This window comes from Protomyctophum parallelum, assembly GCF_964188405.1.
Source record: "Protomyctophum parallelum genome assembly, chromosome: 1".
NCBI classification, from domain to species: domain Eukaryota; kingdom Metazoa; phylum Chordata; class Actinopteri; order Myctophiformes; family Myctophidae; genus Protomyctophum; species Protomyctophum parallelum.
In genome coordinates, this window is record NC_139697.1 from 21824218 (window position 1) to 21851381 (window position 27164).

The 27164-nt window shown below is 42.0% G+C and overlaps 1 protein-coding gene across 1 annotated transcript in view; it reads right to left on the reverse strand.

Moving 5' to 3' along the window:
* Window positions 1-26506, reverse strand: part of vps50 (VPS50 subunit of EARP/GARPII complex) — a 218347-nt gene extending 191841 nt beyond the window's left edge. The window contains exons 1-4 of the mRNA XM_083763390.1: window positions 26372-26506; window positions 23821-23889; window positions 2289-2411; window positions 897-968 (exon numbers count right to left, since the gene is read on the reverse strand). Coding sequence (XP_083619516.1) covers window positions 897-968; window positions 2289-2411; window positions 23821-23889; window positions 26372-26404 — 297 coding nt within the window. The 5' untranslated portion in view covers window positions 26405-26506. The remainder of the gene's footprint in view (window positions 1-896; window positions 969-2288; window positions 2412-23820; window positions 23890-26371) is intronic.
* Between the last annotated feature and the right edge of the window lie 658 nt (window positions 26507-27164).

The window sequence follows — 27164 nt, forward strand, 5'->3', positions numbered from 1 at the left end:
CAAACTCAGCTGTGCATGACACACAAAACTGCGTTTACATAATTTAAACCCCATTTTTACTCACAGAAATGAGACAAAGACTCATTCATTCTCGAAGCACCCGCAAATGGTGAAATGCAACCCCAGCCGCGCTATTACGAATATCATCTTCGTAATAGTATCATGCATACATTTGGCACCAATTTGGCCCTTTTCTATGCAAGCCTTGTTAAAAAAAAAAACAGGGTATTTCACCAGCGCTAATAGGCACACGCAGTAGTTAGCAGTGTCCTCTGAGAGTTGGTGGTAATTGAAGCGCATTTATAAGAGATCAGCCTCCTCGTCCTCGCACGGCTTTCCTTCCCCCCACGGACCAATTGCATGTGTTCGTATATAGACCACTGGTTCCCAAACAGTGGACGGTGGTGCGAGCTTGCGGATGATGTCGCTTAATAAGGTTTAATCAGACGCTTGATGGTCTATCTATAAACATAGGCTACCAATTATTTATTTATTTTTCACCCTCCGTGGGGCACGACCGAGGAGCCAAGCCTGCACAACTGGTATTATTTACTCACCAAGTTAATCAACCTAGGCCTGCTTTGTTGAAAGTACTCACCGTGTATGCTATGCACGGGGCACTGTTTCTCTTATGCAAAAAAGATTATGCAAAAATGCTTTTTTTTTTTTTTAAACGCTGGATTAACGCCAATTAATGACATCTCGTTCTCTCAGGCGTGGTGTCCTGGATAAAGGTAGATAGATCTCGTTTTCTCGGGCATAGTGCTGAAACAGTACACGTGGTAAGAGGGATGCTGGCGTCTGGATCTCTCTGTGTGTGTGTGTGTGTGTGTGTGTGTGTGTGTGTGTGTGCGTGCATGTTTATTTGAGGGACACAGTGAGAGAATGGCACTCACCGCTGACTGCTGTCTTTTCAACTTGTCTCTGTGTTCTTCTAAATCCTGTAGGTTCAGCTCAGGTGGCAGTTTCTGAAAACACACACACACACACACACACACACACACACACACACACACACACACACGTAAGTACATTCGCAATACTTTCTCCCATGGAAATCAAAGCGTCTGGAAAACAAGACACAAAACGGAAGACACAGAACAACTACAGAAGTACAAATTCATATCGCCTCAATATATGTGTGCACACCACTTCCAAGAACCTGTGAACATCACATGAATAAAAACCTGGTTGGAGGCGCCATGCACCTCTGATTGAAGAACAGGCAAAGCAAAGATGACGAAAGAGAATCTGGGATTGGAGTCTCTTTGGAAGCCAAGTTCCCTTCCCGAGAGACCTCACATATTAACGCAGTAATAATGTCAATGCACCTCATGAATCAAATTAGTAAACAAGACTGACACTATCGGATCAACAAATCTCAGTGGGGGAGTAACAAAAAAAAAAGAAGAGAGATATAAGGAATCAGGGAGGGGAGGGCAAAGGATGATGGGTAATTACTTTCCTCATGACTGAGTGACTCATTTCAGATGGTGTGGCGATAACTCTAATGAGATTTCACACCCCTCACACTTTTCACAACCCTGCCGAACACCCCGTGCAATCCATCACCACGCCACGAGTCATTGGAGTGTGCGACTAAGAGGGTGTGCACGAGAAGGAAGGCTGCTCACAGGTGAGAGAGAGTTTTAGCTAATGCCAGTGAGGTCACATGATCAAAGCTTATCAACGTGTGTTCCTATTAGATATGCAGTATTGCCATTATCGGAGTCACTGACTCGAATGTAATAAAGCTTAAGCTTATCGTTTCCTTGTGGAAGCCAAACCACAGAGATAACATTTCATATAGATATTTCATAATTGCCTCCACCAGGCCGAAGGCATGGGGAGAGAGTATGTCTTGCACTCCGTCCGTGTGTGTGTGAGTGTGTCTGTCCGTCCGTCCGTCCGTCTGTTACCAGCTAATCTCCGACACCGGAACCCAGTCGGTGCCAGATTTTGCACGCACACTCCCTGGATGCCAACGATGAACCTCTGCTCCAAATTTTCCAGAACGGCCCGTTATAAGATGGACGATCCAGTGTTGTGCTAACAACACAGCTAGCTAACCGGCTAACGTGAGTAGCATTATGGGTCGCTCGATCGAATGCACTATAAAAGCGCAATTGACAAAGATCGTCGGCAATGGCATTAAGCGTCAGTATCAAAATTAGGCGGACCCTGATATGTACGTATACTATAGCTCCGAAATTGGGATGGGCATCAAAATCCTGGCACCAGTGAGTCTGGGGCTCTGTCTATGCGTTTGTGCATGTATACAGACAGACCTGGAGTTCGTGCTGCACCATATCATAGGAGTCACTGGAGTAGTAGACCTCCTCGATGCTGTCGATGATCTCCTGCTCTGCCTGGGGGTCGATGGGCTGTTCCCTCAGCTCCCTCAACTCCTCCTGAAAGGGGGGGGGGGGGGAGGGGGAGAGAGAGAGGGGGGAGAGGGAGAGAGAGATTAGAAAAATTTAATCAGATCTGTGAAGCGGGTACAGGCTTTAGTTTCCGACATACTATCGGTCCGAGTGTCATTAGACCGACAACCTACCTCAAACTAGGTGTAACACTTATAGGTAGTGTAGGACAGCTATAGGGTGGCCAGACGTCCGGTTTCACGCCGGACAGTCCGGTTTTAGACCCACCTGTCCTCCTCCCACCTCAACCTCTGGCCGGACACATAATTGTCCGGTTTTTTGTGATATACAGTGCTTGTGTCATTTACTGTCATTTACGTCGTCTGCCTGGGTATTAAAATCTCCGCAGCGCTGCTCAGCTCCGCCTCCGCAGCGAGCCGGCCACACTGTCTTAAAAAGAGAGAGGCTAGTGGAGACGTTCAGAGTGTTGCCATGTCCGCTTAATTATAAGCGACTTTAGGCTTGTTTTATATAATAGGCTACTAAGCCTAGTCAGGCTTCTTTTGGGCTTGTTTTCATAGACATGGTTGCTTGGTTCTCTTCCAAAACTGGGCAACACTGCCAGTGGGATGGTCGGTTTGTTTGTTGTGCTCTCACAATCACTTTAGTATAGTTAATGCAGAGATAAACAAACCAAATATGCCGAAATGAAAAACTACATTTAATGAGCAATGGAGCAAGGAACTCGACATCATAAAGAAAGGGAGGCTGTGTGAAAATATAGGCTACTGGCATCATTCTATGTCCCACACCGATGACCATAAAACTGTATAAAAAAACCCACAAGAAAGAGATTGAACATAAAACATATCTAAACATGAAATAAAATAAATTGATTCTAAAATGAATGGCCTTTGTGGTACCCTATAATTTAAAAAGGTTAATTTAATTAGCAAATATATGTTCTCTGTGGACATAATGCTGGAGATGATGGTGGTGAAAATCAGGTGCAATAGTAGTAGTAATAATATTAATATATGGGGGGGGGGGGATCTGGGAGGGGGGGGGGGATCTGGGAGGGGGGGGGGTCGGGGGAGCGAGCCCCGCAAAAGTGTCCTCCTTTCTGAGGTCTTGCAGGTGGCCACCCTAGACAGCTACCAAATTACAATGAAGGGTTAGACGTTGGACTAGTTAGGTTCGTCTACTGGAGCCAGAGGGGTAAATGATGAGACCAGATGCAAGTCACTGAGTTGGCCGGCTCAAATACTTTTATATAAATTGAAATAAGAAACAAATAAAACAATGCACAAACATATGACAATAGACAATAAATGAAATGGGTACCTTGGTAGCAATATCTGAATCTTAGGGGTTTTGAATCTGTGGGTGCACCCAACTACTCTGACTGACAATACCTTGTGCAATTCAATTGCAGTATTTAAACCAGTTCAGTAGTATCAATCCAATTTTCACAATCAATTGCTCTTTGAATTTGAATCCAAAAATAATCACTTCACATTCACAATAACCAAAACAATAAAGCAAAACACATCAATTGACAATAAACCCCTACACACCACTTAGTGGCTATGAAATAGTCCAAAAGACACAAAGTGTCTACACCTTTAATGTGATTGTGTGTGTGTGTGTGTGTGTGTGTGTGTGTGTGTGTGTCTACTGTTAGCCTGCACTGCTCCTTGCAGGGCAGAGGTAGCCCTCCAAGCAGAACCCAATGCTACTGAAGTTTCTGACATTTGTTCGACCCAGTGCATTGGGTCCTGTTGCATCACTACCATGCCACCTGGTACGCGGCCATTCATAAAACATAAACAACATGTTTAGCGCCTGTCTGCGCTCTTTGACGACATTTTTTCGTGTGAGCGTTTCTGAATATGTGAAGTATAAGTACCCATACATGCCGCTGCGAATATCTCCTGTGGCGCGGAAGCCGTTAAGTATTTTTAATCTTTGTTTGACCGATTTGGTCGCTTTGATTCTTCTCTTCCTTCCTTGTTTATTGACACCTCATTGTACCGCCTATCTGGCTAGCTAGTGGCGCTATAGCTATGACAGAGCAGATCAGAGGCAGGGACGTAGCCACACAAGCCAACCGCACACCGGGAGGCGGTACAATAAACGGTAAACAAACAAGAAGAAATAAAGCGACCAAATCGGTCAAACAAAGATTAAAAATACTTAACGGCTTCCGCGCCACAGGAGATATTCGCAGCGGGATGTATAGGTACTTAAAGTTCCCGAATTCAGAATAACTCAAGCAAAAAAAGGCCGTCACACGCCGCAGATAGGATCTTAGGTGCTATTTACACGAGGATGGTGTTCATAAAAAACGGCAAAATAAAGTACCGTTTAGCGCTGTCATTTAGACGAGAACGGTGTTCTCAGGAGGTGAAAACGCATCGAAGTGAAACTGCCTCCCAGAGTGGAAATCTTTGAGAACGCCGTATCCTATGGTCTCCATATAAACAGGCAAAACGGTGAATCCGCAAAACTTACGACATCATGGCTCACGTTGGCTCACAGCGCATATGTTTATTACATTGATGCAGAGCCATATCATTATGATATAATGGAGTTCCTGAACAAGCCTCCCTCCTCGCCTACAAAGTGCTGCTCATCAGCGATGTTGAATGTAAAACCATGATGTAAATAAAAAGCCTTGTGATAGACGGCAGCCGCGGCAGCAGCGTTTATGTAGCCTAATGTATTATACAATATATACCATCCCGTGGCGCGCCCGCCGCCCAGAGCCGTGTTGCGCAGGCTTGCGTGAAGGTTTCTTCTTCTTGTACGTGGGTGACCTGTCTATTTGGCAGCCCGTTATCGCCACCTAGCGACAGTATAGCAAAATAGCACATCATATCATAACGTGTGCGTTCTCGTGTAAAGGGTAAGAAAAAATGAGAACGCAACGGGACTTTGACGTGTTATATGGAGATGGTCGCCGTCTAAAAGAGGCCTTAGAGAGCATGTTTACTTCCGCGTTCCGGAATTCCCATACGAAAATATAGTCATGACCAGGGACCCAACATAAAACTCATCAAAATTTCAGAAAAGCTTTATGTAGGGTCCCGAAAGGGGCTAGGGCAGAGGGTGTGTGGAGTATATGCGTGTGACAATGTCCAGTTCTAATGTTAGTCAAGGCAGGATTTCAGAGAATGTGCTTATTTAAAGTGCTGAAGGCAAATCGTGTTAATTTATGGCATACATGTTTTCTAGGGGTATTAAGGTCTGCTGAATCCAAATCTGCTGTATGCCAAACTCAAAAATGGATGCTAAGCCCTCAAAATGGACCATTTAAAGATGGCGGCCACCATTATGCTGAAACATAATAAAACGCCTATATTTTTGACTAAACAAGGTAGAAATATAGACTGAAGTGTAATTTTTTTATGTTTTCATATATGGGGAATACAATTCAATATTCTGATTTGAAATCAAGTGTGAGGAAATTAAAATGCATACATATTGTGAAACTTGACATTTATTGGCGAATATTTTTCCAACCAACTTTATGCAATAATTGATGTTCCCAATAAGTATATGTACATAACGTGTACAAGGTAACCAACTCCATAATACTTGTGAAGAAACTGCTTAAAAATAATATTGCATGCCTGTGGTATAAACTGATGGCCTAACTACAATATCAGCCACAAACGGCTTGCTGCTTCTCTATGAATGGTCCAGGCCCTTAAGTAGATAAGTCTCCTCACCAGTCTAATCACCAAAGTTTCCCCATATGTAGCCATGGTTGGACTAAGACAGGGGTCTGCAACAGGCGCATGCGGCTCTAGAGCACACCCCTAGTGGCTCCCTGTAGCATTAAAAGTAGCAATAAATTATTTTTAATTTATGGTTTCTGTAGGAGGCCAAACGTGACAAGCATTCTTAATATTTATTCTACACATTTTTACAAAATTGGAAAACTTAACTAAACTAAAATTTGCGTCATAGCATGCGACACACTCAGTGCCGTGCCAGCCAGGTGTCTATTATAAACAAACCGGTGGGTGTGTGAGGCTGCTGCCTGCTACGCTATGGCTTCTACAGGGAGAGAAATAAAGATAGCCGACGAAAAACAGAGGATTTAACAGTTCGTGGACAGAGGCTTTTGCCTTCACAGCCAATGCAGATTGACTGCCTGTATGTTTAATCAGTGCAGTGAGAAGCTATCAAACAACAAATAAAGTAACGTTGAAAGACATTTCCAGGGAAAGCATGCTAAATTATGCTAGTTTCGTTGCAACCCGGGAGATAATAAAGCTTGGCAAGCTGCATTATAATGCGTAATTTTCTTTGCGGCTCCAGATAGATTTTGAATTTATTTTTGGTCGAAAATGGCTCTTTCAACATCTTGGGTTGCAGACCCCTGAACTAAGACAAAAATTTGGGCCGGCCATTTTCGCGGAATTTGGCCCAGACTGGCCCACCACAACCAGCGTGCAGATACTCTACTGACTTTTCAGGGGTCGAGGCCCATACAAATACTTGAAATACAAGCCCTTAACACCTCCACATTTAACAGTATACAACATAAATGATACACAACCAACAGACAACTAATTTAACATTTGGCCCAGACCGGCCCACCAGAGGGTCAGCCCACCGGGCACATGCCTGGTATGTCCTGTGGCCAATCCAGGCCTGGATGTAGTCAAATCCAATATGGACACCACATATAAACGGTGTGGGCTGTAATGTTTAAACCAGATGATCAACATATGCAAACTTGTGTTTCACATTTTTAGACAATTAGATACATGTTGAAATACTTTTCTTTATGATTGGGTGGACGCCTAATTCGTATATTTCCGAGATGGCAGTTATAGGAAGATTTGTTATACCTAAATCTTCCTATAACACTCTTGGTAAACTTGGTGTATTATGATGATTCAATCTATCTAGACTAGAGCACTTTAATTTGCTTATTATTACCAATACGGTCACTATTCACCGAAATCTATTGTACATTTTCGCCCAGATTGAGTTAAGCTCAAAACAAAAAACCTATGCAATTTTCAGATATTGAAACAATAACATAAGTAAGTAAGTAGTTTTGATACAGCTAACATATTAACATTGTTTAGAATTTAAACAATATGTTTAGATCAGACCAGCAATCATTGATACTTCGCCACACGCACACATGCACGCACACGATTGATGACAACATGTACACCTAATTATGTCTGGTACTTTCTTCTTCTAAGTAACTGTAGAAGTGACTTTTTGGGATTATCAGTGATGAGCTCATGGATGATGACATGTAGGGTTAACTGCTGCTTTGTAACAAGAAAAATGTGCTCTCAATTCTCAAACTAACCTGGATTCAATTTATCTGCACTACAGCTTTGAAACCATCCTGAAAAGGACACAAAAATTGTTCTGTACCTGGCCCATGCTGGGGCCAATGGCCATAAAGCCATTTGTCTATCAATTGTAGTTCTTGCAATCCACTTATTTGAGACATTAGGCATCACACAGCTGGATTGGCTTTGGCTGCGGAAATAATTACTGGGACGTTCCCGTTAATGATATCTGCAATGCTCCTGGTGTCCAAAAGTCACTGGCTTTGCCTCTCTTCCATGTGCTAACAGGCTGTGAATAGGCAGTTTTGGAGGCAACACTGGATCTGATCTGACAGGCAACCTACAGTATAGTTGCCCTCACCTTGGAGCCGATCAACTCTGATGTCCAGCGACTCCTTCATCTGCGTCTTCAGCTATCTCAATTCCCCATACATCTAGCGATTCTAGCCAGTTGTGTTTTCCACATCAACATCTTTCTTTAGCACATCCATATGGTTGCAGTGGCTAATCCCATCCCCCTGCTATTGTGTCTGCATGGTTGTCATATTCATGATTTCAGTATATGGGACTCCATAACAGTAAGTAGTACAAGTAAGTAGGTCAAAGTGCCTTCTTATCAGAGTCGGAGGTGCCCAGGATCAAAGCCATGGCATAGTCATAGAGGGTATGCACAGGACATCATCATCATACCCGGAAGTTATGCGGGAACGCCTACTGAGTGGGGAAAATAAACACTTTCTGGCCTTGACAGCTCATACCTCCAAACAGAAATCTGATTGCATTAAACAACGTTAAACTCACTTTGCCACTCACTTTATGCATGCACAGTCTATTGTGGTTGAAAGGTGAGTGCTCTACTGAGCAACCAGGCCACCCTCATGTGAGGGTGCCTGCACCAATAATGAGGGTCCAGACGACAACATACAGTATAAGAACATTCCAATGTTTCTAATGCTAAAGAAAAAACATACAAATAGACACAAGTTTGCCAATATAGTGTGAAATGTTAAGGTACAACAAGGTATTTTCATATTGCCTCCATCTTGGACATATGCAAATTAGGTGTCCAGACACACCCAATCATAAAGATAAGTAGGCTATTCCAAAATGTTTCTTATCGTCAAACATCCTGAAATGGACACCAAGTTTGCATTTGTAGCTCATCTGGTTCAGAAGTTATAGCCAAAACCATTTTCAGGTGGAAGCCATATTGGATTTGGCCAATATGGCAACTGTGAAGGTCATCGGCTCAGGCCCCCTAGCTAAATCATTAGAACATGCCCTGGACTAAATCATTAGAACATGCCCTGGACTACATCTGGGCCAAATATGGTGCTTTTAGACTGATTAGCACGACATACTGTATCCCTAAGGGCCTGGACTAAAGAGGACAATTGTCACTATAAATTATATAAAACTGGTTTCTTCACAATTGAGCTTAAATCAGAATATTTAATTGTATTCCCCATATATGAAAACATTAAAGAGGACATTTCAGTCTATTTTCTACCATGTTTAGTCAAACATAATGTGTTTTATTATGTTTCAGCATAGTGGTGGCCGCCATCTTTAAATGGTCCATTTTGAGGGCTTAGCATCCATTTTTGAGCTTGGCATACAGCAGATTTGGATTCAGCAGACCTTAATACCCCTAGAAAACATGTATGCCATAAATTAACACGATTTGCCTTCGGAGTTCATATATTTGGGAAAGTGACCCAGACTATGTGTGTATGTCTGTGTGTATCACCGCCCCAATAATTTCCTACCACACTGGGGGGAAACAAGGCTACGGCTCTGGGTCTGTCCCAAGGAGAATTCAGCAGGGTCTGGGTTCTTCCAATCACGGGTAGCTCGTGATCCTTGGGCCGACCAGAGTCGGGCTGAATCAGAACAAACGTATCCAAACCAAAAAACTGTAAATTACAGTTGCATTACTTAATTCTTCATTGAACAAACAACTACGTAGTCACCAGTAGTGCTGGGGCTTCCCTCATGTTAGCCACCTAGCAGCTAATGCATCAAACACTGTTAGTCACTCACCAGGGTTTGAAATCAGCACATCAGTGCTGCTTTAGATGACTCAAAGTTGCTCCTCACAACAACCTAATCATTAATGCTGTGTTTTGTTCTACACCACTGACATTATTATTCTATATTTTCTTAAACAGAAGTTTAGCTTTTCACTCTGTCTGCACTCTGCAGTTCTCCTCTCTGTTCTCACTCTGCTCTCCCCCCCCTCTCTCTCTCTCTCTCTCTCTCTCTCTCTTTCTCATTGATTAGGACTCGTTTCACCTGCTGTCCCTGCACACAGGCAACAGGCTCAATTGACACAGTTTGGGCAATGTCTCTCATCTAATTAGGATGAACTGATCTGAGAGGGTTTTCTGTGTACATTCCAGTGTAGTGAAGGGATATGACTGAATGAATTAATTGTCACTTGAGGACTTTTTAACAGTTATTTATTTATTCATATTGAAGGATGAGTTAGCCCATTTTAATCCATTGTATTTATATATTTATTGTAAAGGGTGATTTAGCCCATTTTAACCTATATTCTGGACCTGGGTTACAATAGAATGAATGAATTCTGATGAAGATAAAGACTATTTATCAAGGTGCTTTGCATAGAGTTTTGCCACCTGCTAAACAGTGTGACAAAACATATTTACGTTTTAAATCCTACATAGTACTGTATAGTCTTATCGCTCACGCTAACATAGTAAACGTTAACCTAATCATAATTCAATTCAGTCAGGCCTGCCAAAGTGCATCCTCATTTCATCTTATTTCCTCATTTGTAGGACAAGACAAACAATTTGCATACAGCACACAAATATCCCTTCCACCAAGTCCGTCCTTTGAATAAAAAGACATTATTGCACACACGTCCCACTGGGAGGAGACTCCCGGGGCAGACCAAGGCGCAGTTGGAGGAAACACATCGAATCACTGGCCTTGGAACGTCTCGGGATCCCCCGGGAGGAAGTCACTGATGTTGCTCTGGAGAGGGAAGTCTGGAGCTCTCTGGTGGAGCGGTTGCCACTGCAACGCGACTATGGATAAGCGGTTGAAGATGGATGGATGGATGGATGGATGCATCCACGGATGAACAAAATGGACACACACGCCCGGTCGCCCGCTGATGTTGGCACACGTAATCGCTTCAGTGCACAGTTCTTAAATCTGGGGACTTGGAAACTATTTGTGGCTAGGCGAGTGTAATAGATCACTGTCTGATCTTTTCTCAAGACAATATGTGGTGATATGTGAGGCGTTGAGATCTATAGGGCCCTAGCTTGCACGCCGGCTTATCCCTAAGCTTCTATGCCATGTTTTACTATCTTGACAATTTTTTTTTTTTTTAAAGGTTCAAATAGCCAGTCTACAACCTCACAACGTGACGATGTACGTAGATCGGCTAGCTTAACTATTTAAAAAAATGTTTGTTTTTTAATAGTAACATGTGGCTAATTAATTTAGGGATAAGGGCAAGATAGGGCCCCTAGTTTCCATCTGCATCGAAATATACTGTATATTGTAAAAACCCTGATTAATTTCTACTTGCAAAAAAGAGATTTCAACCTTAGTACTACTTTTTACTACTAGGACTTATCAGAGGAAATGATGTAAAAAATATATTATTTATTTTGGCATTGCAATGAACATCAATGGTGACGTTTAGGTGAAAAAAGAACATAAAGAAATATATTAATTAATTAATTAAAATATGTTATTACAACGCTGGGTGTTACAGGGATATGCCATATTATTATATCCAAATCCTAGAGTAGACAATATCTACAGTATGTCTCATATCACAATATTAACATAATATCCATATATTGCCCATCCTCATTTGGAAACGAACCACAAGAATAAGCTTGAGAGGATCATTAACATGACTAACAACGTTATAGTGTCTAGAATCTGCTAGTTTTGACACAAACACTGAATGATCACTGGGGAGACCACCATCACTGAAGGAGCGTTGGACATAGAGATAGCTATTGTGGTGCTGTAGAATCTATAGAGGCCTATGAATCAAGCTAAACAAGTTACATTTTATTCAAATCCTAACCATTTGCAGTTATAGGTATAAGATACCCTCCCTCTATGAGGAGTACGAGAAGCAGTGTATTATTCAGGCGTTATTCAGGTTGACAGTAAAGTAAATTAAACTTTCGGGCAGGTAGAATTTGCTGTCATGTTGCCCGAACGGGCAAGTGCTCATTTGAGCGGAGACACATTACTGACACATCTATAAACACAACAATCTGTCTTCTGGTCTGTGGAATGTAAAATAAGAGCACTGTTTAGCTACAACGTGCCGTTTTCACTGTTGCTATACTTACAAATATAAAATAACGCATAGTCAAACTCCGGTATGTAGGTATTTTGCATTAAAAAAAAATAGGTATGGCTTTTTTTTAATCGAAAGAAAAAAAAGTGTTGAATTGAACAGTAATTCAAATTGTACCTGATTCAATGTAGAAGGGAGTTCCAACCGTGCCTCTAGCCTATAACAGGCCAGTCTGGTGCATCTCAGAAGCAGGACAGATACCATGCAAACAAGAAGGCTCAAGAGCAGCTCAGCCGATTTAGGCCCTTGATTTATCATCAGGTCATGACCTGACACGAAGATGTAACTTACACATCGAAACATTGTCGCTTTTTATTTGCACCCCGTTATAATAAATCAAGGGCCTAAATCGTCTGAGATGCTCTAGTGCCTTTTTGTTCGCATGTACCCGATTCAAATTTTACCTATCATTTTATAATAGACAATTTACTTTCCGGGCAAGCAGACATGTATACTTAGGCAGGTAGAACATGACCTGTATGCTTGGTTTGACGGGCAAGTGCCTCTGAGACCTCAGTGTCAACCCCTGTATTCTAGTCAAAGAAGCTCATCGTATTAACAAGGACATTCACCACCCCCAGGCAGCTACAAACAGCTTCCACCCTACCATGACGCTGCTGTACAAATTAGACCATGTAGCCTTGGCTGCTACATGGGTCCATGACAAGGTCACAGCCAAGAATATGGACTTTTTAAAGACGGAGGGCCGTGGTTATTTTTCCCCCCTCAAACATCATCATCAGGTACTATGGCTACCGTATACTAGGAAGTTTCTTTGTATATTCTTTGTATATTTTGTTTAGAAAAGTTGCTAGTAAAAAGCCAAATGGAAATGCACAATTGAATCTTTAACGCAGAAATAACATGTCCTTAATATTTTATATCATATTGTCTATGTACCTCAAACTGTCCGTTGCTATTGCTATCGTTTCCCGTTTCAAACGCTTTTGTTTCCAGCAAGCTGCTAATAACTTCCACTGCCTGCCTCTCTGTCCGAGTGAGGAGGCTCATCTCTCCGCCAAGAAACTGCACTCTGTCAGTGACAAACGCGAACATAATAAGCTTACTGAAACGGTAAAGTAAAGTAAAAGTAATTACTGCACAAGGACAATGTTGGTGCAATCAGGAGATTCAATAGGGAATCTATATTTTAACACTTTTTGTGCCCAAGACGTCTCCACACGTCTTTGTAATAATGTCCTGTGGTGCGAATGCCCAATGACGTCTGGAGAGGTCCTTTTTTTTTTTTTTCTTTTCTTTATTTTTTTAAAGGCTGGGTACTGAACTCTACTATGGGTATATTTTGTGTTGAAAAATCATCCAATTAACATGGGACGGGGAACTCCACATAGCTCTTCTGAAAGAATACAAGGGCACGCACAAATTAACAAGTAAAAAGAAAGAACAATAGAGCGTCGCAGTCCCTCCACCTTTCAGAACGACGAGTGGCCCAGGAAATGAAATGCAATGCATTTCTCCCATAGGATTTTCTTTAAGTATTTATTTAAAGACGGTTACGCCGCGGACAAAGCCAACTCGGATCGTGACAAATCATGACAATGAACACAATGTTTTGGGCAAATAATTTATAAGAAGAAAAACAAAACAAATAGTGTTGTCTCCTGCCTTTATTTTCTTCTTTCTAATGATTTGATCGGACCAAAGTATTGTGTTCATTGTCATGATTTGTCACGATCCGAGTTGGCTTTGTCCGCGGCGTAACCGTCTTTAAATAAATACTTAAAGAAAATCCTATGGGAGAAATGCATTGCATTTCATTTCCTGGGCCACTTGTCGTTCTGAAATGGGGAGGGACTGCGACGCTCTATTGGCTGCGATGTTTCCTGGTTTTAAAGCGGCTAGTGTCTCAACTCCTCCCCGCTCATGTGTTCCTAATCGTGGGGCAGGGGGAGGAGGTGGTTTGTCTCGATTCCTCCAGCCCACGGTACGCTAAGAGGCAAAGTCGATTTTACAATTGGCCTCCAGGCGGGAGGATGATGGGGCTCACGTTACTGAACGCTGCGGTCTCTGAAGCTACTCTCCTCTAACGCGGCTATCTCTCCCCTCCGCCTAGCCCCCACGCCAGGGTCCGCTCCCAGCCCTGAGTCCTGTATCCTTTTCCCTCCACCTAGCCCCCACGCCAGGGTCCGCTCCCAGCCCTGAGTCCTGTTCCCACAGGAGAGAGTTAAGGAGCGGACTGTCCGTTGCTCCGGTGAGAACAGTGTGTGAAGTCCGCTGACTGCGCTATGCGAGTAGCAGTGCGAGCGAGGAACAATGGCAGACAAAAAGCCTGATTGTTCAAAAATGTGGAGATAGAAAATACATAAGGGAGCCCAAAAAACACAAAAAAATGTGGAAAAGGTCAAATTATAGGTATATATATATAATATATATATATAATATATATTATATTATAGGTCCTTTAATTGCAAGTAATCAACTAAAAGTTCATGATTGTGAAAGCCATAGTGATGTGACAAACACATTCTGACAATAAAGTTACCGACAGTATATTTGAGCACATTCTTGATAGTCATGTAGAAAAGCTCCTTATATTGCAGGAGCTAAGGACCCCCCCCCCCCTCTATACGTAGCTGCATAGTGTCTAGTCACTACCACTAGACTACTAATAGTCAGTGTTTCTACCCTTCTATTGACATGCGCTTATAATTCCGTAGTTCTGCTCACTTAAAGGAGAATTCCATGCTAGAAGGCTTTCTTAACCTTTATTGGTATTTTAGTTGTTACGTCCCCACCAAAGAGGTCCAGGTGTTTTTTTTGTGCAATTGTGTATTATTGGCTATTTCCCCGACCATAAGCCCTCAATGGAGGTTGAGTTTTTGTGCTAATTTGCTCATTTCCATTGGAATAAGTAGTAAAGTGTGCCGCTTGGGATACTATTTACATTATGAAGAGAGGATATATAAAAAGAAAATGATTTTTGAGCGATGGAAATAGGCAAATTAGCACAACACCCCATAGCCCTATTCAATTCAATGCAATTTATTGAGGACTTATGTTAGTGGAAATAGCCAATAATGCGCTTTTGCACAAAATAACCCCTGGACCTCTTTTGTGGGGACGTAACAACTACAAATAAAAGGTAAGAAAGCCTTCTAGTATGGAATTCTCCTTTAAAGTGGCAGTCTGGGTTTCATCTTAAAGTTCTTGCTGTGGTGATATGCCTTGAGAGTATACGGCACGCTGATCAATGACTCTCTGAAGTTTCCACGAGATGTGCCGCGGAGTACTTTCAGTTAGTTTTTTATCTTACCCTACAGCATCTTTCCGTCTGTGTGGTTTGCTACCTCTCTGTCTGGAGTTAAAATTTCTCCTTTTAATATTATTGATTAATTCCGTCCCTCGCATCGCATGTTTTTGAGAGGCGCTAGCCCCTCCTATATACAGGTTTAATGTTTTTCCTTAAACAAAACAATAAAAACGCCATTGACAATGAAGGGAAAATTACGTCATTTTGTCCCCAACACAAACATTAAATGCCATTGACAATACAGAGAGTTTCGTGTTAGTTTTGTCCGTGTTTGTCTTACATCACCATTACATCACCTAATCATAGCTACATGCGTTAGACTTTAATATATTAGCGCCCCTCACTTCACACGGGTGTGATATTTTTCCTTTTCCCTCAGCTGACTTCCCGTCTCCAAACGACGGCCGGACGGTGGATTACTCATTTTAACCTTAACAGCTAGTACACAGAAATAGACGACCATGTCGGCAACCCATGAGGCCCTTTTCTCTGTTTTTTATGTTCAAAAGTACCTCCATTAATGCGGATGTGCGTCCGTGCGTGCGTGCTTGCGTATTTGCCCAATAATTGCTGAGGCATGTGTGGCTTTGATTAATAGCTACCTATTTTTTGCCTCACATGGATGCACCCATTGCACTTGTTAAAAGAGCAAGCGAGACTCACAGGTTAGTGGGTGGGTGAGAGTGGAGGAAGTTAGAAGATCACCACAAGAGGCACGGTAGGAAATTAGTTCGAGAGAGAGAGAGAGAGAGAGAGAGAGAGAGAGAGAGAGCGATGGCGGAGGGGGTGAGGTGGATGACTCACTGCCTGAGATAGCTGGAAGCAAACAAAGCAAAGAAGCGATAGAGAAACTATTAAAATATGCACACCTTATCTCTCCCCACAGAGTCAGGTCACCTACATTATACAGTACACACTCATTCATTCTTTCAATTTCTTTCTTCCGTCCGTCCAAAACACCATGACAAAGAAATAATTATTTAAAAACTCAGAATGTGTCTGAAGTTAATGGCTTCATGGTTTAGCAGTTTTTGCTTATCTGAGATTAATCCGCTTCCCTCCTCCTCTACCTGAACCACGATGCGACAAACACCCCCCCCCCCCCCCCCCCCACCCGAAAAAGACGCGTGAAAGACCGAGCAAACACCGGCGCCAAATTCTTTGATCAACATAACACTTTGAAAAGATTAGGTACAAACAAGCGCCCCCTTCCACAAATTAAATTCTCATCTCGTAAAAAAACAGGAAATTAGAAACCCATTTACATCCAAAATGGGGGGGGGGGGGTTGTTTAACGAACCTTCGACAGAATCCCAAGTGGATAATATTCAGCTGAATCAGCTCAAGTGCGAGCTGAACGCTGTCAGATTCAGCGGTGGGACCAAAAGCACTCTCTTCGATATGACAACTCTATAGTCTAGGTTGACAGGATGAACAATAGAGGTGACTGTGGGGGACTGTGGTGGTGGGCGGGGGGGGGGGGGGGGGTATCAGGTACGGTCGCCCCTAAACCACCTCATCTCCCTCGATTCTTTTCTGCCGACCTCACACCGATTCTTGATTTTGTTTTACTGCATGAGAACAAGGTTTAATAGAAATAAGTTTAGGGTTAGGCACAGTTTTACTGGGGTTAAGGTAGGAATAAGGTTAGGTTTAACCGTTTAAGCATAATTTACTTATGTTACTTTAGGAATAACAGGCCGCGCAGTTCCGCCAGATGTACGGCGAGTTGGTAAATGGGCGACTTTTGTTTTTTTGGCATTTGGCGGGGGGAAAGGGAGTCTGAACCAAGGGGGGCAGTGAAGCTCGAGTCAAAATAAAAACCAACGAAGGGGGGGGGGGGGGGGACTGAGACCAGATTCTACAAAATCTAACAAATCTCTTGATTTAGAAGACATTAAACATACGTTTCCATGTCGGTGGTTTTCTCATGTCAAGGACCCCAAAACAAAAACTATGACATTGGCCGCCAACTCACATCTGATAATATGTAGTTCCCCCCCCCTCTCCCCCACCACTATACTCTGAAAGAATATATATTCAAAGATTTGAGTTAAAAACGCTCTGAAAGAATATATATTCAAAGATTTGAGTTAAAAACGCTCTGAAAGAATATATATTCAAAGATTTGAGTTAAAAACGCTCTGTAAGAATATATAGTCAAAGATTTGAGTTAAAAACGCTCTGAAAGAATATATATTCAAAGATTTGAGTTAAAAACGCTCTAAAAGAATATATATTCAAAGATTTGAGTTAAAAACGCTCTAAAAGAATATATATTTAAAGATTTGAGTTAAAAACGCTCTGAAAGAATATATATTCAAAGATTTGCAGCCACATTTTCACGGTTTTACAAGATGCAGTTGCTGATGAATATTCATGGTACGTAATTGATTGATGTGCGTTCTCATCAGCATCCGGATGCTAAGGTTAAGACGCACTTATCTGCGGAGATAACTTTTTTTAGCAGTATAAGCAGTCAGGATTAATTTTTTACCATTTACAGTAAGATGTAGGCATTTAGCAGACGCTCTTAATCCAGAGCAATGTTATAGTAACAAGAACACCAAGATGTAATACATCAAATGCATAGAAATAGCAATGGTTCCCGAACTTTTTCATGTCAAGGACCCCCAAATTGACGTTCATTAACCTGCAGGTCCCATTTGAAAAGATGTGCCAGGGATCCCCATAAGAGAACATTTGTACGGCTCTAGCAGTGATTCTCAACCCGTTTAGTTACAGGGCCCATTTTGTTTCCAAACTATCATTTAGCATGGGGACCCCCCTGGAACTCCCTCAAGGGCCCCTGGGGGTCCCCGGACCCCACTTTGGGAACCACTGCTCTATAGGAACTATAAGAACCTTACATCCGTCCGTCTACTCTATGGCGTCTTAACAGTTCAATATCAATCAATAATCAATAGCTGTACAATCAAACTATAAGTATGCACTATAGAATGCTATGTATACTGTACATAACATGCCATCTAAATGATATATTTTATGTCGTGATCTCTATAGTTTGAATATATTCAAGTTTTCTATTGCTGATCTATTGCTCCCCTCAGTAATTAATACATTTTTACCTGAGATCAGATTCTAAAAATGTCTTCTACATCCTGACAGTTGTTTCTATGTCAGTCGTTCTTCGATTTTTTTTAAATAGCAGACCTACAAAAGTACAAGCTCGTAGCGCGCTGCTCGTAGCTTGTAGATCTGCTATTTTTCAATAGCTAAAGCATAACATAATGCTAACACCAAAAGGGGTTTCCGCCCAAAATGGGTTAATAAAAGTTGTATTATATCTTAAATCATGTGGTAAAATACTGCAGTTAACTATGCAAAATAATGCTAATGCAACAGACATGAATGACTCACACTTGAGTCTGAGCCAGAGTCCTTTCAATTTCATGATATAGGTGAAGTAAGAGTGACACCTACTGGTAGGAAATAGTAACTGCATGGAATCCCAGCATTCTGGAACTGGTATTCAGTTAGTGTGCGTGTGCGTGTGCGTGTGTGTGTGTGTGTGTGTGTGTGTGTGTGTGTGTGTGTGTGTGTGTGTGTGTGTGTGTGTGTGTGTGTGTGTGTGTGTTTTGTGTGTGTGTTTTGTGTGTGTGTGTGTGTGTGTGTTGTGTGTTGTGTGTTGTGTGTTTGTAAACGTCTAGGTATGTATGAAATGAAAGTTAGCTTAGACTAAATTCATCCTCCGTGACATTGGGTCTGCTATATATACCGTGTCCTCGACTCCTTTCATGCACCAAATAAATTAATCCATTTCAAAGTGAATAGTAACACTTCAGTGACGATACTGAATGCACCGGGGCAATAGATTCAATACATTATGTTCCACTCTACAACGCACAGTATGCGAGCAAGAAAACATTTTTTGAATTCAACTGAAAAGGCCCCGGCTTGCTGTACTGCTTGCTGATGAGGGCTGTCTGCACCACTTGTTTAGGCATACCTGTGTTCTTTGGGAGCACATCGGCCCTAAATACCAGTGTTACTATGAAAACGTGCATTTCCCGTTGGTCCATCACACCCCCATTCCCGTTGCCCCGTCACGCTCTCATATATGGTCATGCCTCGTGGCATCACGTGACATCTGATGCCCTAAATACAACCCCCGTTATGCCCATAATTGTGACCAGATTTGACTGAGAGACTGCCATCACCAGCTTTTCACCAGAGGAGAAAAACTTTTTTTTTTTTTTATTAGTTAATAGCACAGGCAGACTCTTCACATACTAGAGCATGTCTGAAATAAGTGTCAAGAGCAATGTAAATATGAAATAAATTGTTAAACATGTAGCTATAGGTGTAATGTTACAGACCACAGAAGTTAACCTTTCAAGCCTGTTTTCTCAACTTGCTGTTTTCTGCAAGACTATAAGCCATAATATCTCCAAAACTGGTGGGTCAAACTGAACAACCAATAAGTCAATTTGAAGCTATGTTTCCCTGCTTTCATATGACATGAAAACGAAAATTAAAAAAAATCCAATGGCAGTCTCTCAGTCAAATTTGGTCACGTATATGGAGATCCATCATCCCTGATGTCATCAATATTAAGCCCATATATGGCCTGGGAGTGGGAATGTCAATATATGACCATATTGCGACAGTCTCATGATAACCACTGTTGCTGCGCAGCGCTACTCAAGACTTGCAAATGAACCAAGTTGGTACAACACATGTCACACAATCACCTGAATCTCAATATATGAAGATAAACGACACTGACCTCATCAAACCCTGAGGATGCCTACTTGCTTGTTGCACACAAGTAGCCTACTAGTGCGCAAGCAGAGCGTGCAAGTACTGTAGACCGCTACAAACTTTCAAATTTCAGCCTCTCTGTGAAAGAACGTTTGCAATATTGAATTATTAGGTTTAGCTATTTGCTACGTACCTTGCTTTTGAAGGAGAAAAAGTAGTATTTTGATGTAATGATAATGATTACTTATGCCTGTTATGGCAGTGGTGTCAGATTACATACATGTATACATAGGGGCATTACCTTTAGTCCACCCGACAGGGCCGACACTGAAACATGTCATCGTTACGTCACCTTCGATAACCAATTATACCCTGGCATTGGTACATAATCTTCATCACGTCATGGGACATCCGTGGAAAACATACCTCCGTATGTCCGGGGCCAGCATATGACATCATATCACGTGCATTCTAAGGGACATTGGTACATATCTTCATCACGTCATGGGACATTATGCTTCGTAGCATGACGGAAAACATACCTGCACGGTCAGCTTCGTGCCAGCATATGACGTCTTGACATATGCTGGCCCCGGACATACGCATCGTAGCACCCGACTGATAACATTACTTGCACGCTCTGCTTGCGCAAGTAATTGGTTTACATTTATAAAGCTGGACCAGAGTGGATCTCCCTCAATCTCCGGTGCTGCACAGCCCCGCAACAAAGGAGGGTCTGTGTGTAATCATAAGAGCCATGTTTTGACTGATGGCAGATTGGTGTTTGCAGTCCACACTCACAGGAGGAGGAGACACGAGGGTCATCTAGAGCAGTGTGGGCCACTTTGAAGATGGAGAGGGCCACTATAGTTTATGCAGGTCGTAGCAAAATAGCAGATCTACAAGCTCAAAACGTGTTGCAGTGCGACGCGTTTTGATCTTGTAGATCTGCTATTTTTGCTATATTTGAGTTGAAATCCAGTTTTTTTGTTTGTTATACTTATGTTAACTTAAATGCAATACAATGGACATAAAAGATGGAATTGTAACATCTGAAATCCATACTATATCAGTATTCTGATATAGTATATATCCTGCTGATATATTCTGCCACATTTTCACGATTTTTCAAAAATAGCAAGCTCGTAGCGCGCCACTCGTTGGCGCGCTATGAGCTTGTAGATCTGCTATTTTTCAATAGCTAAAGCATAACGTAATGCTTAAGTGAAGGTGGGGGCCGCATGTGGTCCCCGGGCCGCCAGTTGCCCATGCATGCTCTAGAACAGTATGTTAGGGATGGGTAATTTGGGAATACGGTAACTAAATCAATAAAATAAAAAAGCACAGATCTACTTAATTAATACACTGTGTTTTGGTCTGGCGGTCAAAAACAATGTGGCATATAATGCCCTCTGTCCTGTGTCAATAATTGCAAAAGAAGAACAAAATAGCAATCATAACACAGTGTAAAGTCTTGGGCCCTTATTATTCCAGAAAGTAAAAAAAAAAAGGCTCACAGCACATACCGGTAGTCCTAAAAAGCAGGGTGTCCGATTACTGTGCATCCAGTTTGGCCACCTCCTCCTAAGCCGTCGCTTTATCAGAAGCCAAGGTGATATCACTCCCTGCTGATTACACGGGCAGAACTTTCCTGGAGACAGTCCCAATGCTTTATAAACTGCTCCGTTCCTATTACAATAGGAGAATACACGCGGCAGGTGCAGTCTTATCTAGGATACAATACTGAGATCTGTGTCAACTGTGTGTGACTTTTCAACCAACAGTGTCTGGTATTTCCCTTGATATACAAAACATGAGGTGTATGTTACTATCATAATACAATTTTCAAACATTAGATGGAGGTAGAGAATAGGTGATGATGTATGATGATAAGAGCTTCACTTCACACGAGTGTGATATTTTACTATATTATAGAGAGGGTATGATGAGCATGCATAAAGTGAGTGGTGAATCAAGTGGTAAATTGTGTGGCAAAGAGTGTGGCAACCTGAGTTTAACGTTGTTTAATGCAATCGGATAGGACTTTTATGTGTGGATGTATGGCCTGTCAACACCAGAAAGTAGTTTTTGTCTCCACCAGGCCGAAGGCATGGCGAGAGAGTATGTTTTGCACTCCGTCCGTCCGTGTGTCCGTCCGTCCGTCTGTCTGTCTGTGAACAGCTAATCTCCAGCACCGTTAACCCGGTCGATGCCAGATTTTGCACACACACTCCCTGGATGCCAACGATGAACCTCTGCCCCAAATTTTCCAGAACGGACTGTTATAGCGCCACCAGGAGGCCGACTTTTAAAAAACTTTCTTTTTTTATTACTCCAAAAATCCCGTAAATCGTTACACACTATCTCTATAGTCATGTGTTCAAGATGGATCTGTCCGATATTTCATATTCCATCCTAATTGGCTAACATTGCCTTTCAAAGTTTGCAGGATTGGCCCTTTTGAAACAAAAAGCCTCAAATCATGAACGCAGCGTGCAATTTACGTGAAATATTTCACAGACTTTCCTACTAGGCTGAGGAATATATTCCACCCTTTTCACAATGGCCTGTTATAGCGCCACCAACAGGTGGATTTTAGCAAAACACATTTTTGGAACAAAATGCCTCAAATCATCCAATTGCCATCAATGGTGTAAGAACAAATGGCCCCCTTTTCACATATGCCTATTATAGTGCCACCAGGAGGCCACAACCTGACCGGGCCTGGTGGAGACCTGTGCCCCGAGGGGCACTTTTTTCTAGTTTACCACTCAGTCAGTAGGCGTTCCCGCATAACTTATGGGTATGATGACGTTACACGCATACCCTCTATTTTAAGAAAAAGGTCTCAGATGAGATGAAGGGAGCCCAGCTTTCAAACCTCTACCTATTACGTGCATATGCTGCAACTCTTACAGATAAGTTCCCCTAGAAACTAATGATTTGCAGAAGTACCAAGTACAAGACACACCCATGACAACCAGGCATGCACGCTTATCAAGTGAAACCTTCTTTGAGTGACAAACCCAAACAATATCAGTGACAAAGACAGAGCAATATTTCCTTCTTCCCACATGACCAGCATGCTTCAACGTAAACGTTTGTTCGGTTCCTCTTGATAAATTCATCTCACAAGAGCGGTTAATGACAAATACTTCTTGTGACTCACCATGACGGCTCCAGGAACCCAGAAATGTGTATGATATGATGTGACCGATATGGTTACAGAGAGCTGCATAGTCATTTTCTACTGAATAGTTGGCATAACACTGACATAACACATGATACCGTCAGTAAGTCAAGTTGCTGAACAGCACATTGTTGTATGTAATGTTATCCTGACCTGTACTGTGTCTGATTGTATAATACTAGTACATAAATGAGTGCAGCCAAGTACTGTGTACAGTGCATATAGTCTAAGTATGTCTACTCTGTAGTGGGGTTTTGCCTTTTTTGTATTACTAGAGCGGTGCCCGTGGGGCCTCTACAGCGGTGCCCGTTGGGCACTGGGCCTACTTGGAACGATGCAAGTTGGAAATGAATGCCCCACCCAGATATGCCCATATATGGCGTCTATGCAGACGTCAGAATGATGTCAGTCCAGGTTCGGTGGAAAATAACGCTTTGCAGATTGAAAGAGGATAATTCAAGCTTGCCCTACGGCTGCAACGTCGGTGAGTTTAACGTAGTTTTAATACAAGCAGATCGGATATATCGATTTGGATCAATTTGACACATTGTTATTTGAAGCCTTTTCGGGGAGCTTACCTTGCTTGGAATCCGCAGGTTTTCCACAGGACTGAGGTCAGCCATGCTCTCCTGAGGGCTCTTCAGGCCCTGTTAATACAAATATGCACTTGTTTACGATAATATCTCATTCACACTCTAAGAATGTTATAATCATATATCTAAATAAGACAAACAAATCACGAGGACATCCCGTGCGCAACAGTTCCCTGCATCAACAGCCTATAGCCGCTAGCGCTACAGATACATGGAAGTGGAAAAGCATATTTCTGAAAAGTGGTACTCAATAATAATGTGTCTGCTGGGCAGGCCGTCTAGTGTTACTGTGCAAGATGAGAGCTTCTATGACCGACCGCCCACATTTCCCATTGTTGTGCCCTGTTTGTTGTCAATGGCGGAAAGTAACTAAGTCAAAGTAAAATGTTGAGGTATTTGTACTTTACTTAATATGTCAAATTTGCAGTACCTTAAGTTTAGTTCTACTCCACTACATTTCAGAGGCAAAATATTGTACTTTTGCTCCACTACAATTACTTGACAACTTTAGTTACTTTGTAGATTTTGATTATTAGTACAAAACATACACTTCAACCCATATACATTTCGGCCATTTGAGAATAGCCGATCTACAAGCTCACAATTAGGGATGGGCGATTAGATGTATTTCTTGATCGCCTCTTGTCTTTGATTATTTAAACGTAACGACATGTGCCTGCTATGCTCGATAACAGGCTTGATAAGCCCAAAGCTTATCGATACTGGGTGGGTACTCAATGGGGTTTTTTCAGGTATCGGGTTTCCAGCTCCATCCCTACTCACAACGCGAGCATTGTGAGCTTGTAGATCTGTTATTTTCAAAGGATTTTTATACTTTTTTTTTTTGCATTCTGCATAACGAATACTTTCTACTTTTGGTACTTAAATACACTTTCGTACTTTCACTCAAGTGCATTATGAATTCCGGACTTTTACTCGCAACGGAGAGTATTTCTGCATTGACACTTTTACTAAAGTATAAACATGCGAGTACTTTTTCCACCACTGCCTGTTGTTGAGGAATGGCTAATGATAAGCCCAACATGACTGTAGGAGCCGATCTACATTAGGCCATCACATGTATGTGCCATCATGCCATGTCTAACATTCCTGTTAGTGTGCTTTGTCATTGTCACCCCCTACAGACATGGCAGAGAGGACATAAATTACCTGGCCATCAGAGGGCCAGGTGTTGTTGATTGGAGGTTCACAGTTTTTTGTCTGGTTTTTGTTCTACACCTCCTTCTATTCTGAGTTACAGTTATATGCTAAAAGTATCTTTATTTTTGTTTTCAACTTGGATGAAATAAACCTTTTGAGTTCAACTTCAACTCTTCGTCTGGACATTCCTCATTTCCCTTTTTTGGTCACGTTTGCCAGTCAGTTAGAAAAAGGTACTCTCAGTCAACCACCACAGGAACAAAAGGTCTCTACAATGACAGAATAACTCTTTGTGCCAGCCTGCCAGGCAACGTGCGCACATAGACATCAAAGGGGGCTTCAGCCGCTGCCCTTCTACCAGTCTGTAAGAGACGGTCCTCTCCAGACCATGAATGCAGAGTTTACTATGGTTGAAAGAAATGCAAATACTCCCTTTATCCATGCCATACACCGAAGGCAGCATTCAGGAGAATTGGCTTTTTCTGAACTTGAACGCAGCATTCTACTGAAAGAGTTTGTTTAGAAATCTATGACATGTACTGTATACGCTACATCTCCAGTAGTAGGATGTGCCGCGAAAATAGCAGATCTACAAAATTGTAGATCTGCTCTTTTCACTATTTTTTAGCCCCTGTCTCTCTAACATTCCCTGCATGTCCCTGCTTTGTGCAACATGCTTCATGAATAATGAAGGGTCGGACTATTTTCTGCACGTAAACTCTGGACAACGCTGATCTTCGTTTGCCGAGTCTTTGGGGGAATAATAACAGCTATAAAAACTGTATATTATCGTTATGTGCTTAGCTATAATAATATCAGTGGTTTTCAACCAGTGGTCCGGGGACCACCAGTGGTCCTTGAGGCGGTTCCTGGTGGTCCCCAGCTAAATGATGGAGAGTTGGTAACCAAATGGACCCTTATAGATCTTTAACTCTTGAGAGTGTAAAAGGGTTTCATTGTACGCTCTCTAGAGTTAAATTATTGTACATCTGCATTACTTAATTTAGAAGAAGTCTACACAATTGTAGAGTGTAGAAGAATAGTTATTTTGATCAACGTTTGCCTGTTATCTCTCCTAATGGTACCACTACCAACATCAATACAGCATGGAATTGTAGACACAATTGTATCCACAACAAAATAATCTTTAGTTTTGGGGTCTGAGAGGCTATTATAATGTCATAAAATGGTGGTCGGTGGCTCAAATGCCGAATAAAGAATGGGCCTTGAAATGAAAAGGGTTATTGACAACCCCTGTGCTATTATCTCTGCTGTGTTAAGGAAACGAGCTGTCAAATTAGCGAGCTAGCATGGCTGTGATGATCCATCTCTCAAGAGGCTTTTGGGGATGGGGAGACTCCTGTTACTCTCTCACCTGACGGGCCATCAGCGACTTGATCTTCTGCATCGCAAAACAAAATGTTCTTCAGCGCTAGCTAAAAAAACAGTACATTAACGGCAGGTTTGTTTTGATGTCAACGGTCTGACACTACGAGAAGGAAGCCATGGTGGTTAAACATCACGTGACTGTCCGATACAGGAACCGGAACGATCGCAGAGCATCATGGGAGAGGTAGTTTCCACACGTGAATGGTAGTAGTGGTTCAAGTCAAGTGTTTGATAATAACAGAACGTTTAAATAATGCAACGGCAGATCATGAGTCACCAAACTTAAACTAGAGTCTAGACTATAGGCAAAACTATTACTATTATTATTATTATTATTATTATTATTAGTAGTATTATTATTATTATTATTATTATTATTATTATTATTATTATTATTATTATTATTATTATTGTTTTGTATACATGGCATTGAGAGGTATGTCAATGTTCTAAACATCTATCTGCCTGCTTGCCTGCCTGCCTGCCTGCCTGCCTGCCTGCCTGCCTGCCTGCCTGCCTGCCTTGTGCCTGCCTTCCTGCCTTGTGCCTGCCTGCCTGCCTGGCAGATTATTCAGATCCCGGTAAAAACTTTTGTGGGTGCTAGAAAATTGGGAAAATGAACCAATATTTGATGTTTGTTCTGAAGCAAACATCAGAAAACAGGGAAAATAAATGTGTTTATTTAAAGTCAATTCCGTTCATCAGGCTATGCCAACATAGCCTACCAAGGACGCGGTCCAAAAGTTGAAGCATTGTCCTGATTTATTTTTCAGAAACAA